Source organism: Euleptes europaea, chromosome 1 (genome assembly GCF_029931775.1).
Source record: "Euleptes europaea isolate rEulEur1 chromosome 1, rEulEur1.hap1, whole genome shotgun sequence".
NCBI classification, from domain to species: Eukaryota; Metazoa; Chordata; class Lepidosauria; order Squamata; family Sphaerodactylidae; genus Euleptes; species Euleptes europaea.
The window spans coordinates 141,545,752-141,559,551 of NC_079312.1; the positions used below are offsets into that span (position 1 = coordinate 141,545,752).

General features: G+C 42.7%; 1 protein-coding gene across 1 annotated transcript in view; it reads left to right on the forward strand.

The window, feature by feature from the left end:
• Positions 1–13,800, forward strand: part of ABCA5 (ATP binding cassette subfamily A member 5) — a 138,328-nt gene that overhangs the window by 25,128 nt on the left and 99,400 nt on the right. The window contains exons 6-9 of the mRNA XM_056855217.1: positions 3,231–3,372; positions 4,552–4,740; positions 5,268–5,415; positions 6,941–7,109. Of these exons, the coding sequence (XP_056711195.1) occupies positions 3,231–3,372; positions 4,552–4,740; positions 5,268–5,415; positions 6,941–7,109 (648 nt within the window). The remainder of the gene's footprint in view (positions 1–3,230; positions 3,373–4,551; positions 4,741–5,267; positions 5,416–6,940; positions 7,110–13,800) is intronic.

The window sequence follows — 13,800 nt, forward strand, 5'->3', positions numbered from 1 at the left end:
TCTCTGAGGGACAACCAAATTTAACTGTGAATTCAGCCCATAGCTTAGAGGCCTTTTCAAGCTTTTTTGTGGATAAAGTCTTGTCACTCCGCCATGACCTCTTCCAACTTTGATACAGTAAAGTAACTGGAGGCTCCTTGCCCATCTTCAGGTCCAACATTGGACCACTTCAGTCGGCTCTACCAAGCCGATGTTGACAGGATCCTAATTGCTGTGAGGCCCACCACATGTCTCCTAGATCCAAATCCATCCTGGCTGGTTAAGGCCAGTCGAGATGTGGTGCGGGCTCCCCTAAGAGAGATCAACCTGTCCTTTAGCATGGGGGCCTTCCCAGGGAGTTTGAAGGAGGCAGTGGTGCGTCTGCTCTTGAAAAAAATCCATCTTCAGATCCAAGGGATCTCACCAACTACCACCCAGTATTGAATTTATCGTACCTGGGTAAGGTAGTTGAGAGAGCGGCAGCTGAGCAGCTTCAGGTTTTCCTGGATGAGACATCAGCTTTGGACTTACTTCAGTCGGGCTTCTGCCCTGGCCATGGGACAGAGATGGTCACCCTCACAGATGATCTCTGTTGATAGCTGGATCGAGGCAGGTTGAGGCTGTTGATACTATTAGATCTTATAGCAGCCTTAGACATGGTCGACCACTATCTTCTATACCACCGCCTTGGTGACATTGGAATTCAGGGCACTGCCTGTCAATGGTTGCACTCCTTCCTCTAGGGTCGGGGACAGAGGGTGAAGCTTGGGGAGGCGGTATTGCAGCGGTGCCCTTTGGTGTGTGGGGTTCCACAGGGTGCAATCCTCCCCCCTATGTTACTGAAGATCTGTTTGTGCCCCCTTGCCCAGCTTGTCCAGAGTTTCGGGCTCTGGACCCAGCTTTATCTGCTGATGGACGGCCATCCAGACTCTGTCCCAGACACATTGACCTGTGGCTTGGCCGGAGCTGCTCTGGAACGGGGTGCCAGCTCCCAGCTCTTGATAGCAACTAACATCTGTGCCCACCATCAAGAGTCTGGGTGTGATCCTTAATGCCTCTTTAACAATGGGGGCTCAGGTCACAGCTGTGGCCCAGGCGGCCATTTTCCATCTCAGCCTGGCTAGATCTCATCCCTCTCCTACCCCGACCTAGCCATGGTGATCCATGTATTTTATGTATTTATTGTATTTTATGGTATCTAATGTGTTATTAGCCGCCCTGAGCAGCAACAGAAAAAAAAATCCTTGTTCACAGAAAATAAGCCAACCTGATTGAAGAGACAGACAGAAGAGCCTGCTGACACAATCTAAGCTTTTTTGTTGTTGTTGCTTGTACCTGCTTCCTTATTGCAGGCTCCAGGACAGTCAATACCTCCTGTGCTAATTTTCTCTGTGTCTTCTGCTGCTCCATTGATAGCACTACCTTTGTCTTCTATTTCTGTTGCAATATGTCATTTTTGTCCCACTGTCCATCATCCCAACACAGACTGCCACAATTTCTTCTGGTCTGATTTCACAGATCCTGGTACAGATAGTATCAGCATCGTAAATACACTGATGCCTCTTAAATTTCTGAATCAACAGAATTTGACTGTTCAGATGATGGATCTGGGCCTTCTCTGCAGTATGAGGACAGAGCATTGTACCCTCTATTGTCAATATTTTACCTCTCTGCAATGATATTTCCTGATTTGGTTTTATAAACCTCAAGGATGTTTATTTTCAGACAGCAACTGCTGCTATGTTTTACCATCATAAACAGTTGCTGCTTAGATTCTGCCATTCAGAGCCCAAAAGCATGGTGAAGGTCTTTACAAACTGCATAGCAGTCATAGAGGCATTTCCGAGTCACAGAGGTCTCTCCATCAGCCATATGGACACTGACTGTGGAGAAATCCTTCAGGAAATTACTTACTCAGTTTCTGCATAAACATGGAAAATGTGTAACTACATCTTGTATAGTGAATTAAATTTATGGATTATAGACTTCATGAGCACCCAATCATTATAGGCTCTAGACTCTGTTAGCACCAACAAGACTTCACTGCAAGGTTCCCTCAGTGATTATTTCAAATTTGATTGTTTCAAATTTTCTGTAACACCCAGTGCAGAAGCTGCATCTGATCCTGTGTCCTTTTAGACTTAAAGGCACCTACCACCTTCACTGTCACTCATGCTCTATCCCAGGTTTCACAGGTTTAAGATATTCCATTTGTTTTTTACTGGAGCTGGCCCTGTGACACAAGATGCTTGGTCTGGTCTGTGGATATTCCAGTTTGAGCCCCACCTGGGATTCTGGGGAGTATATCAAAATGTCCTATGTTCTTAATATGATTGACTCTTTATAAGGGAGGCTTCTTTTCTTAGATGATTTCCTTGGGAAGCTTCCACAATAATCTTGAAGCACAAACTGTTTATTTAAAACACTTGTTTGCTGCCTTTCCACCCAACTAGGACACTAAGGCAGCAGTTAAAAAGACAATACAAATATTTAAAAATAGTACATATATGTAAAATCAGCAATTTAATAAGGAGAGTCAATAAAGGAATGTCAGACAAAACAGAAAAGTATTCACCCAGGGGGGACAGACTAATCTCCCTGGGGAAGGAATTCCATGATTTTTGTGTCACTTTGTTTCGCCATTCCTGCTGCCTCCTACTGATAGGGTGATAGTTTCTTCTGCCTCCTTTTTTGGGGGAATACCCCAGTATGAATTGTGCAATAACATTATGTGGGTGGGCTTCTTTCCCATTTGTTAAGCATAATGTTCCCAATATGAAGTTTCATTCTGATGCTGTGTTTGGTAAAATTGTTCACAGAGCCTCTTTCAGTGATGCCTCCAGCATTCAGTAACTGCTGTGTCAACTCACCAGTTACACAATTGTTGGACTGAACAGAAACTGCAAAGAAGAAAAACAAGTTGTTTACCTGTACTTAGTATTCTCCAAGTGGTCATCTGTGCAGTTAAACAACTCAACCCTCGTCTACTGATAGTGCCTCTATTGTAGGTCAGAAGGTAGAGAATGGGAAGGTGTTCACTCAGGTAAATCTCACAGGGTCTTGTAAGCAGAGAGCACCAGCGCAACTAAATCTCTAGAAAGTTCTGAACTTATTCTGTGCTGACTCAGAACCCAGTTGTGAAATTGTGCAGATAAACACTCGAAAGACTTTAGTAACAGGTAAGTAAACTGTCTATAGTCATGCAGATGAATTTGACTTCATGAACCTTCATTATGTTTTTCTTTTTCTAGGCTTTCTTGGGTCCTACTGTACACCAGTCTGATATTTGTCATGTCCCTTCTCATGTCGATCATTGCAACATTCTCTTCACTCTTTCCCAAAAGTAGCAGCTTTGTGATATTTCTTCTTTTTTTCCTGTATGGAATATCCTCCGTAAGTGTATGTGTGTATGTGTGTGTGCTCATCGATTATATATTGAGGCACTGTGTTTTAGATTCCTCCTTGCTGGTTACATATTTAGAACAATTGTTTCTCTAGGCTTCGTTTTGCTTTGCTCTGAATGGTAGCTGGCACCTTATCCCAATAAATAGCAGGGTTCAAATAATAAAATCTGTTTACATGTTTCAGCAGAAATTTTCTCATTTTATGTTGAATGTACTGGAATGGCTACTAACTACATAACCCTTCCCAAGTATTGGCTTGTATCCTACCACTCTGTTCAGCAAAGTTTGAAGCTTTCTTTTAGTACAAGGAGCCTTTTTGAGATGGAAGTGGCTCTTGGAGGAAGGCTGCTTAGGCCAGAGGAAAGTTTCAAACTTTGTTGAGTAGTAGTGTACAAGTCATTAGATTAACTGTAATATGTAATAATGTATTCCTCTTTTCAAACTGAAAAACTTAGAGTTTTTCTAAATGACCACTATGGATATAGTTCAACTAGCATTGATTTTAATGGACCTATACCCAGTGACCTGGAACCTAAATTTTCCACAGATCTGTGGATTTCTGCCCACAAAAATGCAACATCCCTGCTTCCCCATCCCATTACACCCCAAAATGTCTCTCCAGTGCTGATGGTGGGGAATGGGGACCGCTGGGAATAGCTTGGGAGGAGTCAGATGCTGCTGTGGGAAGGAGAAATCATTATTTCTGAGATGTCTTCTGATTTCTAGCAGTATGTAGCCTGTAGGTACTGACAATCTGGTCATTCTAATATCTTGAATATTTAAATGAGCACTAGCAGTATTATTGGTTATTGGTTTCTGATCTTGTTTTCTGCCTTCTGCACATTACCCATCCTTGGGACAAAGGTTTTACATACTATGACACTGTAGAATCAGTCTTCTGTTTTGTATGAGTCTCAGTTTACAGATACAGTTTACATAGTAGAAAAGCTACAACAATAACGTTATGACTTGAATTATGTTTTGACCATTTAGATTATTTCTGACCTTGAATAATAATTTGTAGAGAATACTATTTATAGCAGGTATTAAGTAAGCCAATTTGTTATTTTCTTCTTTAGCAGTAATTATATTTTCCACATGTAAAAAATTGCTCCTTCACTCTTTAAAATCAAGACTTTTATACATATTTTTTAAAATTTCTGTTTAGGTTTTCTTTGCATTCATGTTGACTCCTCTTTTCAAAAAATCAAAGCACATTGGTACAGTTGAATTTTTGACAACCTTGGCATTTGGTTTTATGGGACTGACCATTGTCATTTTGGAGGATTTTCCAAAGTCTTTTGTGTGGTTATTTAGCCCTCTGTGTCAGTGCACATTTTTACTTGGTATTGCACAGGTTAGTAAAGTCTTTCATTTACTTCATTTACTTCATACTGTTGTATGAAGTATGTATGTAGTCTTATAGGAATGGTAACTTCACTGGTTCAAATATAAGATATCATAAATGCTATATATCAGAACAAAATTATTAGTCTCCTGCTATTAAACGTTCTGTATTTGTTACTTAATTATTGATGCATTTTCTCATCAGTTAAAATATAGTTTCTGTTTTAAAACAAGTATTCTGACTTTTGCAGACATAGAATATTAGAACAGGTACATTGTGCAAATTAATTTTATCCACAATGCATTGAGTTTAGTCATTGTGTAGCCAGCCTAAGGCAACGGCTATCAGTTTCAACTAGTAGCTTCTGTAGCAGATATTTGTACTGTAAGTGTACTGTATTATCTTCAAGAGACTGACTCCTCATATTTTATATTCAATCACCTATATTTATACAGAGTTATCTTATTTTTCCTTAATTCTAATTGTAGTTAGTAGTGCTGTACTGTAGTATCTTCAGGTTTCATATTTGTTTGCAGGTTATGCACCTAGAAGATTATGAAGAAGGGGCTGTTTTCTCAAGTTTAACTCATGGTCCTTATCCACTGGTTATTACTTTGTTGCTGTTGGCTCTGAACAGTATGCTTTACCTACTGGTAGCAGTTTATCTGGATCAAGTGATTCCAGGTATACCCATTTGAATGAGAGAAAAATAAATAATGTCTAGTGTTTGATAAAGTATTAAGGCTTGAATTCAATATAAAGTGTGCAGTATCTTGTTGGAGTTAATTCTAGAGTTAGGTGGCCTGCACAGCTGCCTCCCAATTATGTTCAGCATGCGCTCTCCATAAAATAGCATGAGAATATGTACCTAGGCTTTAAGTGGCAGTCCTCAGCCTAAATTTGGAGATACTCATGGCAGAAGGAAGGGAAAGCATTGTGCATAACTAGAATTGCACCAGGGAAAAATAATAATAAAAGATTATTACCTTATCAATACAGCAATGCGCTGCTGATGAGCATCTAAACCCATGTTCCACAACATGGCGACCATGGGCACTATGCTGCTCACCACTACTTTCCCTGGCATTTGCCGAACTTTTCAGAAATTAGGCCAGACCATTGGAAGGCACTGGATGATCAGGTCAATACCCTCTTTTCCCTTAATCAATGTGTAGTTCCACTTCCTCCTCAAGGTTTCCTTTCTTTTTATTCCCCTTTCACTTTCTCCCTCCCCCTTTGTGCTTTCCTTTCTTCATTTTATTTCCCTTCTGTGATTCTTTGCATAGCAGGGAGAGAGGTTTTGCATTTGGCTCCTCTCCTGTGGCATCCATTTGGGGGTTGGCTCCAATTTCTGTGGCAGGCATTTTGGGGTGGTACCACCTCTTCTCAAAATTATAAAGTCAAAAGTGTTTGATGACCCCTAGTTTAAACTAAAGAGGTAAAGACCTGGGGGGGGGGGGATTTTCCAATGGAAAGGGGAGCACTGAAAAAAAATTCCAATTAAATATGTTCTGTTTTGAAATAATAAAAATGTTTTAAAGACAAGATTTTACTCACTAAATATGTAGTATGAATATTTTTTATGTAAAACAATCTACACCAATACATAAAACATGTTTTCAAAGATACGTTTATTGTTTAAACATGACAATTTTCTCCACAATGAATATGCTATATAATGTGTAAGGTGGTAATATACTACTGACGGGTTCAGCGTTACAAACTTTAACCCAGTATACAAATATATTGCTAGTCCTATTATGACTATTTCTATCCAAACTTTCTCATTCTTTTGTTTGCTGTAGAAGTTGTTTTCTATTTTCAATGTTTATTTTTTCCTACCTCCTAGCATAAACTAAGATACACTTGGTGCTTTTTTGGTGGTTCAAGTAGTACAATAAGTTTAAGTTCTAGTTTTATACATTTTCCCCAAATTTCTGTTTTTATCTAAAAAGAAAAAGAGTAGGAATCTGTCTCCCATGACCTCAACGTTTCTGGAAATTTTACATCTCTCATCTAAATATGTGTAACTCTTTTTCATGGGCAGCCAGCCACAATAATAAGGACATGTGCTCACAATAAAGGCTATAGCTTGCTCTAGCTTGCTCAGCAAGCTAAAAACCTTGGAGTACTATCAAAATTTGTGACCTTATATACAGAGTCCAGCCTGTATGTAACATTTACAAATCTTTCTTCTTGTATTGCTCAGGGGAATATGGATTGCGTCGAAGCTCATTCTTCTTCCTGAAGCCTTCATTTTGGTTAAAAAGAACGAGAAATTATAAGGAACTGTATGAGGCTGGTATCACTGGGAACTTAAATGACAGTGAGATGATTGAACCTGTATCTTCAGAATTTCAGGGAAAAGAAGCTATCAGGTATGATTTCTGCTATGTTTTACCTTCAACAGGTGTTAACAATTTTCCAGTGTTGTATCAGATGAAATAGTATGGGATGCTAGTAAGTCAGTAATTAGAGGACTTCTGATACAGCAAAACTCAAGAGGGTTTAAAGAGAAGGAGAGGCAAAAGAAAAAGATTTTAGAGGAAATCAAACAAGGAGAGAGGCAGCTTAGAAAATTGCAAGATAAACTATTAAAAAAAGAACAGTTGGAAAGTCTAAAAAAGCTACAACATCAATATGAATTTTTATTAACTTTGGAAATAGAAAAAAAAATATGTTTAATAGACAGAAATTTTTTGAACATGCCAACAAACCGGGCAAATTATTAGCATGGCAAATTAAATCTAAAGAGAGGAAATCACTAATACTAAAAATTAAGAGGGATGGGAAAATAATAACTGATAAACAGAAAATTATGTAAACGTTTAGAGATTATTATTCAAATTTATATAAACAAAATGTAGAATTAGAAAGGGAAATAGATGTTTATTTAAATAAATTTAATTGGGATCGGATATCTCAAGAACATAAAGATCTATTGGATTCTGATATAACGATGGAGGAATTAAGAAAGGTTATCAGAAAAAGTAAATTAAATAAATCTCCAGGTGAAGATGGTTTTACGGCAATTTATTATAAAACTTTCATAGAACAATTAGCTCCACATCTGTTAAAAGTGATGAATCAGTGTTTGCAGAATGGAACCATCCCACAAACCTGGAAACAAGCAAATATAGTGTTAATTCCAAAACCAAACTCGGATTTATTGGATGTCAAATATTATAGACCAATTTCACTACTGAATAATGATTACAAACTATTTGTAGCTATTTTAGCAAACAGACTTAAAACTGTATTGAATCAGGTTATACATGAAGATCAGGCTGGCTTCCTCCCAGGTAGACAAATTAATCAAAATGTTAGAGTCGTGTTAGATATAATAGAATATGCAGAATCTACTACTGTACCTATTGCAATGATTTTTTTAGATGCAGAAAAAGCATTTGATAATGTAAACTGGAAATTTATGAAAAAAGTAATAGAATATATGGGTTTTGGTAAAAAATTTCAAGTAGCTATTGATAATATTTATACTCATCAAACAGCTAGATTGTTAATTAATGGGAGTATGACATCACATTTTGAAATCCAAAAGGGCACAAGACAAGGGTGTCCGCTGTCGTCCTTATTGTTTATATTAATACTAGAGGTTTTATTGAGTAAGATTAGAAATAATACAGAACTGATTGGTTGTAAAGTTGGGAAAAATCATTTTAAAGTTAAAGCATATGCTGATGATTTAGTTTGTTTTTTATCTAATCCTAATGATCAAATTGAAGAATGGAATAAAACTTTGAAGGTTTATGGAAAACTTGCAGGATTTAAAATACTGGTAAATAAAAATAAAATGAAAATATTGGTTAAGAAATTGACGTTATTGCAGCAGCAAGAACAATTTTCCAGTTTTTTTGTGCAATAACAATTAACTGTTAAACAGCCCTATCTTATGTACCTGCTGGCTGTGGTACACCTACACTGGCAGGGTGAAGAATCCAGACACCGTGTATCCTGTAAAAAAATATTGTCAGATTGTTTTAGATTGTTCAAATCCACCAACTTATTAAACCACCCAGCAATATTCCAGGTGATAATTTTTAAACAATTGGGACCTTTGGATAGTCAGTTAAAAGGGTTAACATTAGCTGGTACTGGCTAGATACTAGGATTTTTTTTTACAGTTGTTCGACAGTGGAATCAGCTAGAGCAGAGGCTGGACAAACACTTGTCAGAGATGCTCTAGGCTGATCCTGCATTAAGCAGGGGGATTGGACTAGAAGGCCTGTATGGCCCCTTTCAACTCTGATTCTATGTTTCTATGATGACATCTTTCCCAGAACTGGGGAGCATTAACAAGTTATCTTCTACATGGAGGTAAGGTTGTAAATTTGGTGATTCTAATCTTTCCAGATAGTAGTGTGTAGTAGGTAGCTTCCATCAAAAGCAGGTGTCAAATTTTACATGACTATATAGTTCTCTGGAGGCCCCAGAGCCCCTCCCCCTTCCCCGGTGTGTGTGTGTGTGTGTGTGTGTGTGTGTCCCAGTGTGGCAAGTCCTTGGTCGTGTAATGAATGACAGGGGTGTCATTCATTCTAGTGTTTTTGTCTGAGAGCGCATTACCGTGTCTGGCCTGCGAGGTCAGTGTGCTAGAGAAGAGGCTGCCCCCCCCTGTTTGAGAGCAAGGCTCTAAGGAGCCATTTAAAAAAAAAACCTATTTAATATAGAGTGGAAGAGAAGACAGTGTTTTTGTCTGAGAGCACATTACTGTCCCTGTCCCTTCGGAGGCAGCGTGGTAGAGAAGCAGCCCCCCTTTTTTAAAAAGAAAACACCATTTTTATTTTTTTTAATAATGGGGGAGAGAAGTCTGTGCTAAAGAGTGCTTATGCAGACATTATGTTTTTTAAAAAAAAGCAAGGAGCCAGACAGCTAGAAAGAGCTTGGCTTTTTTTTTTTAGGTGAGCACACAGAGATGTTATTTAAGTTTATTAAGCTCTCTGTACAGGGAGTAAACAGGCAGGATGGTTTCCCCCGGAACTGTTGGGGTTCTACATCTCAGGTAAGCTCAGAGTGTGCTGTATAGCCCCTGCAGGCTGGCAGGCAAAAAAACCCCAAATTTTTCCCCCTCCTCACATAAGCTCCTACAGCTCCCCCCCCCCCCCCCCGGCTGTGAATCCTTCAGCCGAAAAAGACTGCTTATCTCAAGGACAGGCGACTTACTTTTAATGATCGTCTTCCTGTTTTTTAGCAGCGAGCTGGGCAAAACTATACCAGCCATCAGTTCCCCTCTCCCTTCCCCCTCAAACAAGCCCTGGAGACCCAAAGCCCTTCTCTTTTTAAAGTTGTTTTTTTCTTTTCTCCTTTACAACCAAGACGAAACAAAACTGAAGAGATAGGCAGAGGGTGGGGGCTGGCTGCAAACTTTTTTTTTTTTTTTTAACAGAAGGGAGCGGATTCCTAGCCCCACTCATTTCGTTCCTGAACAGTCAGAAGAAAACCAGCCCTCCAAATGCAGGTTCCTTGCAGGGAACCTTTGAGAAAAAGCAGATTTTTAGCCCCAACTAACTTCTCCACCTCCAAAAGCTCGCTAGCTGTTTTATCGGGGGGAGGGGGGGGCGCTGCTTATCAGCCCGGGCTTCCTGTTTTTAAAAGCCACAAGTTCTGAGAGAGACAGTGTAAAGAGAGAGAGAGAGAAGGAAAAATAGTTAAAAGGTTGAGTTCAGTAGATTAGGCATTCTAACCTTTCCAACAGTTGTTTAATCACAGTGTTTTTTGAAAGGGGCTGACCCCCCCCCCCAGTTTATTAGTGCTCTGGTGTTCAACCACATCTTACCCCCAGCAGAGACGTCCAGCGAAAAGAAAAGAAAGGCGGAGTTGGGTCTTTTGAGAAAGCCTCCGTTTTCCCCGTCAGCTGATCCTGCTGTAAGAATTGGATAGGCTGCTGGCAGAACATGTACTCTCCACCCCCAGGGAGGGAGGGAGGGGGAGAGTGGAGGGAGAAAGGAGGGGGGAGGGGTCTCTCTAGCTATCCTCTTATCTTTCTGAAACACAACAGTTTAAAGTTTCTAACAGATGGGGGTGTCTGAAAGCACACGGGGTGGAAAGAAGTGAAGTTTTAGAGGGGCAGACCTAGAAAGCAGATACGCTACAAGGGGGAGTGATTGACACCCCCAAGTCAGCGGGGCGAAAGAGGAACTTCTCTAGCCACCATGCAAGGGTGTGTGTGTGTGTGTGTGTGTGTGTGTGTGTGTGTGTGTGAAGCCTTCTATTTTCTGTGGGGGCTGAATGACTTCTGCTTGCAGGGGGTGACATTCTAGATAAACACACAGTGTTAAAAAGCATGACAGGTTGGAGAAAAAATCATTCTGTTTCTTAAGGGGGGTGGGAGGGGAGATAGGTAGAGTAACCTTTCAATTTTTCTAGGGGGGTGAATGAGGGAGGGCTCTCCAACTCCCGCCTGCTTTGCTGCCCCTGTGAAAAAATGAAAAAATAAACCACCTAGGAAAGTTTTATGAACCAGACCCTGCAGGGGTGGGGGAATGAGGGACAGCAGTATGGAATTTCTCTAGCAGGGGGCTCTGTGACTCCTACCTGCTTAGAATGTAAGAAAGGCCCTGCTGGATCAGACCCTGGCCCACCCAGTCCGGCAGTCTGTTCACACAATGACCCAGCAGAGGCTCCCAGAAAGCAGCAACACCCTCCTGCCCGTGTTCCGCCACTCCTCGGATCCTAGAGAGAATAGGTAGACCGCAGGACTCGTCTCTATTCTAACTAAGAGTCATGAATGCCCCTCTCCGCTCCCCTCTTCAAGCCCTCCGAGCGGGCAGCCATCACCCCATCCAGGGGCATGGGATGTTGACGTGAAAGTAAACTTTCTTAAAAAAACCTTTTTCCCTTTAGCCGTAGGCAGGATGGCTCATACACGTGAACAAAACACACAGCCACCCCCCTGTTTTTGCTCGCACGGGTGGTTTTTTAAAACACAGCGACAGTCCTGTCAGGCGGGCCACCCCCAACAGCTTGCGGAGAGAGCGGGCCAGAACGCCGATCTTCGGCACACAAGTCAGGGGTGGCGAGCCTGCCCCCCAGCCGATTTACGGGGCGTTCCGAGTGGGTTTAATCGACGACCACTAGGGGGTGCTGAGCCGGGAGCGAGTCAGCGGGAGAGTGGGGAGTGACCTCTCCCCGCGTGCGTCCGGGCGAGGGGATGAAGGGACTGCGTTCCCCTCGGGTCTGCAGGGTGGCAGGGAGGAAGGGGGTGCAAAAAGCACCCCCGATTGAAAACACAACTCACAAGGTTCTGACACGGGGCAGGAGGTGCACCTCGGGGGAGAGAGGGCCTCCGAAGCTCGCTGGGGTGGAGCAGGGTTAAAAAGGGAGGGAGGTGAGGCGGTCTCTCTGTTTTTTCCAAACGCAGCATGGACACACGCTGGAAGCATCCTTTCTCTGCTATCTTGGCGGGTCCTAGCAACTGCGGTAAATCGTACTTTATTAAAAACCTGCTCACGCACACCCGCTCGACGCTTTCTGTCTTCCCCAAGAACATAGTCTGGTTTTTTTCCTGCTGCCAACCCCTGTACGACGAATTACAAGTAACGCTTCCCCTGATCAAGTTGGTGGAGGGGCTCCCCGCGAGCTTGCACGACGAGGACCTGCTACCTCCCGAGAAGAGAAACCTGATTATTCTGGACGACCTGATGGGGGCGGCTTCGGGCAGCTCGGAAATCGAAAACGCTTTCACCCAATACGTGCATTATAAAAACATGAGCGTCATTTACATAGTCCAGAACCTCTTCACGCAGGGGAAGTCGGCGTGCACCATCAGTCTGAACGCCAAGTACATCGTTTTATTTAAAAACTCTTGAGATAACAGATTGTCACCCTGGCCCGCCAGATGTACCCGGGGAAAGCTAACTTTTTCATGGAGGCCTTCGAGGATGTGACCTCCGAACCTTATGGCTACCTCATCATTGATCTGAACGCTACCACGCCTGAGGTCTACCGGCTCAGAACCAGTTTCCCCCCCGCCCTCCCCGCCAGCTACGTTCTAAAAAAAAATCAGAAAAGGAGGGCGCCAAAAGACACTGATGGCCGCTCTCCGGCGCATTTGAAGGAAAGGTGGGACGGTGAAAACGCATGCGCCGGCATGTCTGCCTGCCTCAAGAGGAACAGGGATCTTTTGAAAGTGGTCTCCAGGTCTTCCCCCCGGCTCAGGAAAGCTATTCTGGGCCTGGCTCCCGATGACTTTGTCAAGGCCGTGACAGAGATCGCCCTGAACGTTGGATCATTCCGCTGGCCCAGCATCCATTTTTTAATTTTTAAAACACTATTATTATTAGAACCGGCAAGAAACACAGGCCTGAACAGGTGCGTATGTGCTTTGTAAAGTTCTCCTCCTCCTCTGGGGGGTTATTTTTTTCACAAAATTCACGACCAGCCGGTCGTTTTGCAGGGGGTCGGCCGAATACATCTCCACCACGGAATTGAAGGACTCTCCCCGGCAGCGCTGATGGAGGAAAAACAGGTAGTGGTGCCCGCAGGTGGCGGACGTCAGGCTTTGGAGGCCGTGCCGCTGGAAGCGGATCTCCTCCGCGTTTCTTTTCAGAAAAGCCATGATGTTTCGAGGGAAGAGGGGGCTGGAGGGGGGTTGCCATAAGAGTCAAAAAATTCGCCACTGCCGTGGTCGGGGAGATGGATATCCAGCCAGTGCTCACCCGGTAGAGTGTGGGGGTGGGTGTTGACCACTAGAGAGACGGGCCGGCGGAGCAGTCTTTTAGCCGGCAGCCGATCACAAGGGAAGACCCCCGCAAAGGATTTTCACATGTGAGGGCTGGCCAGCAAGGCCCTCGTCAGCTGCAGCGTGTCCATGCTACATGTAGTCAAAGAGGACGTTGCAGTTGTGGTTGATCTCCACCACGTTATCGAACACCCCATACACGATCAGGTTGACTGTGTGGGCCAGCACGTTGGCGAAGCATATTTTGGCCCGGAGGTTCCCTGTCTTGATCAGAGAGTAATGGTCGGAGCACTCCTGATCAGGCATCAGGTCGAAGGCAAAACAGGTACCCCTTCGCGAACCCATCCCTGTTGATCAGGAGAGGCCGGTCCTGC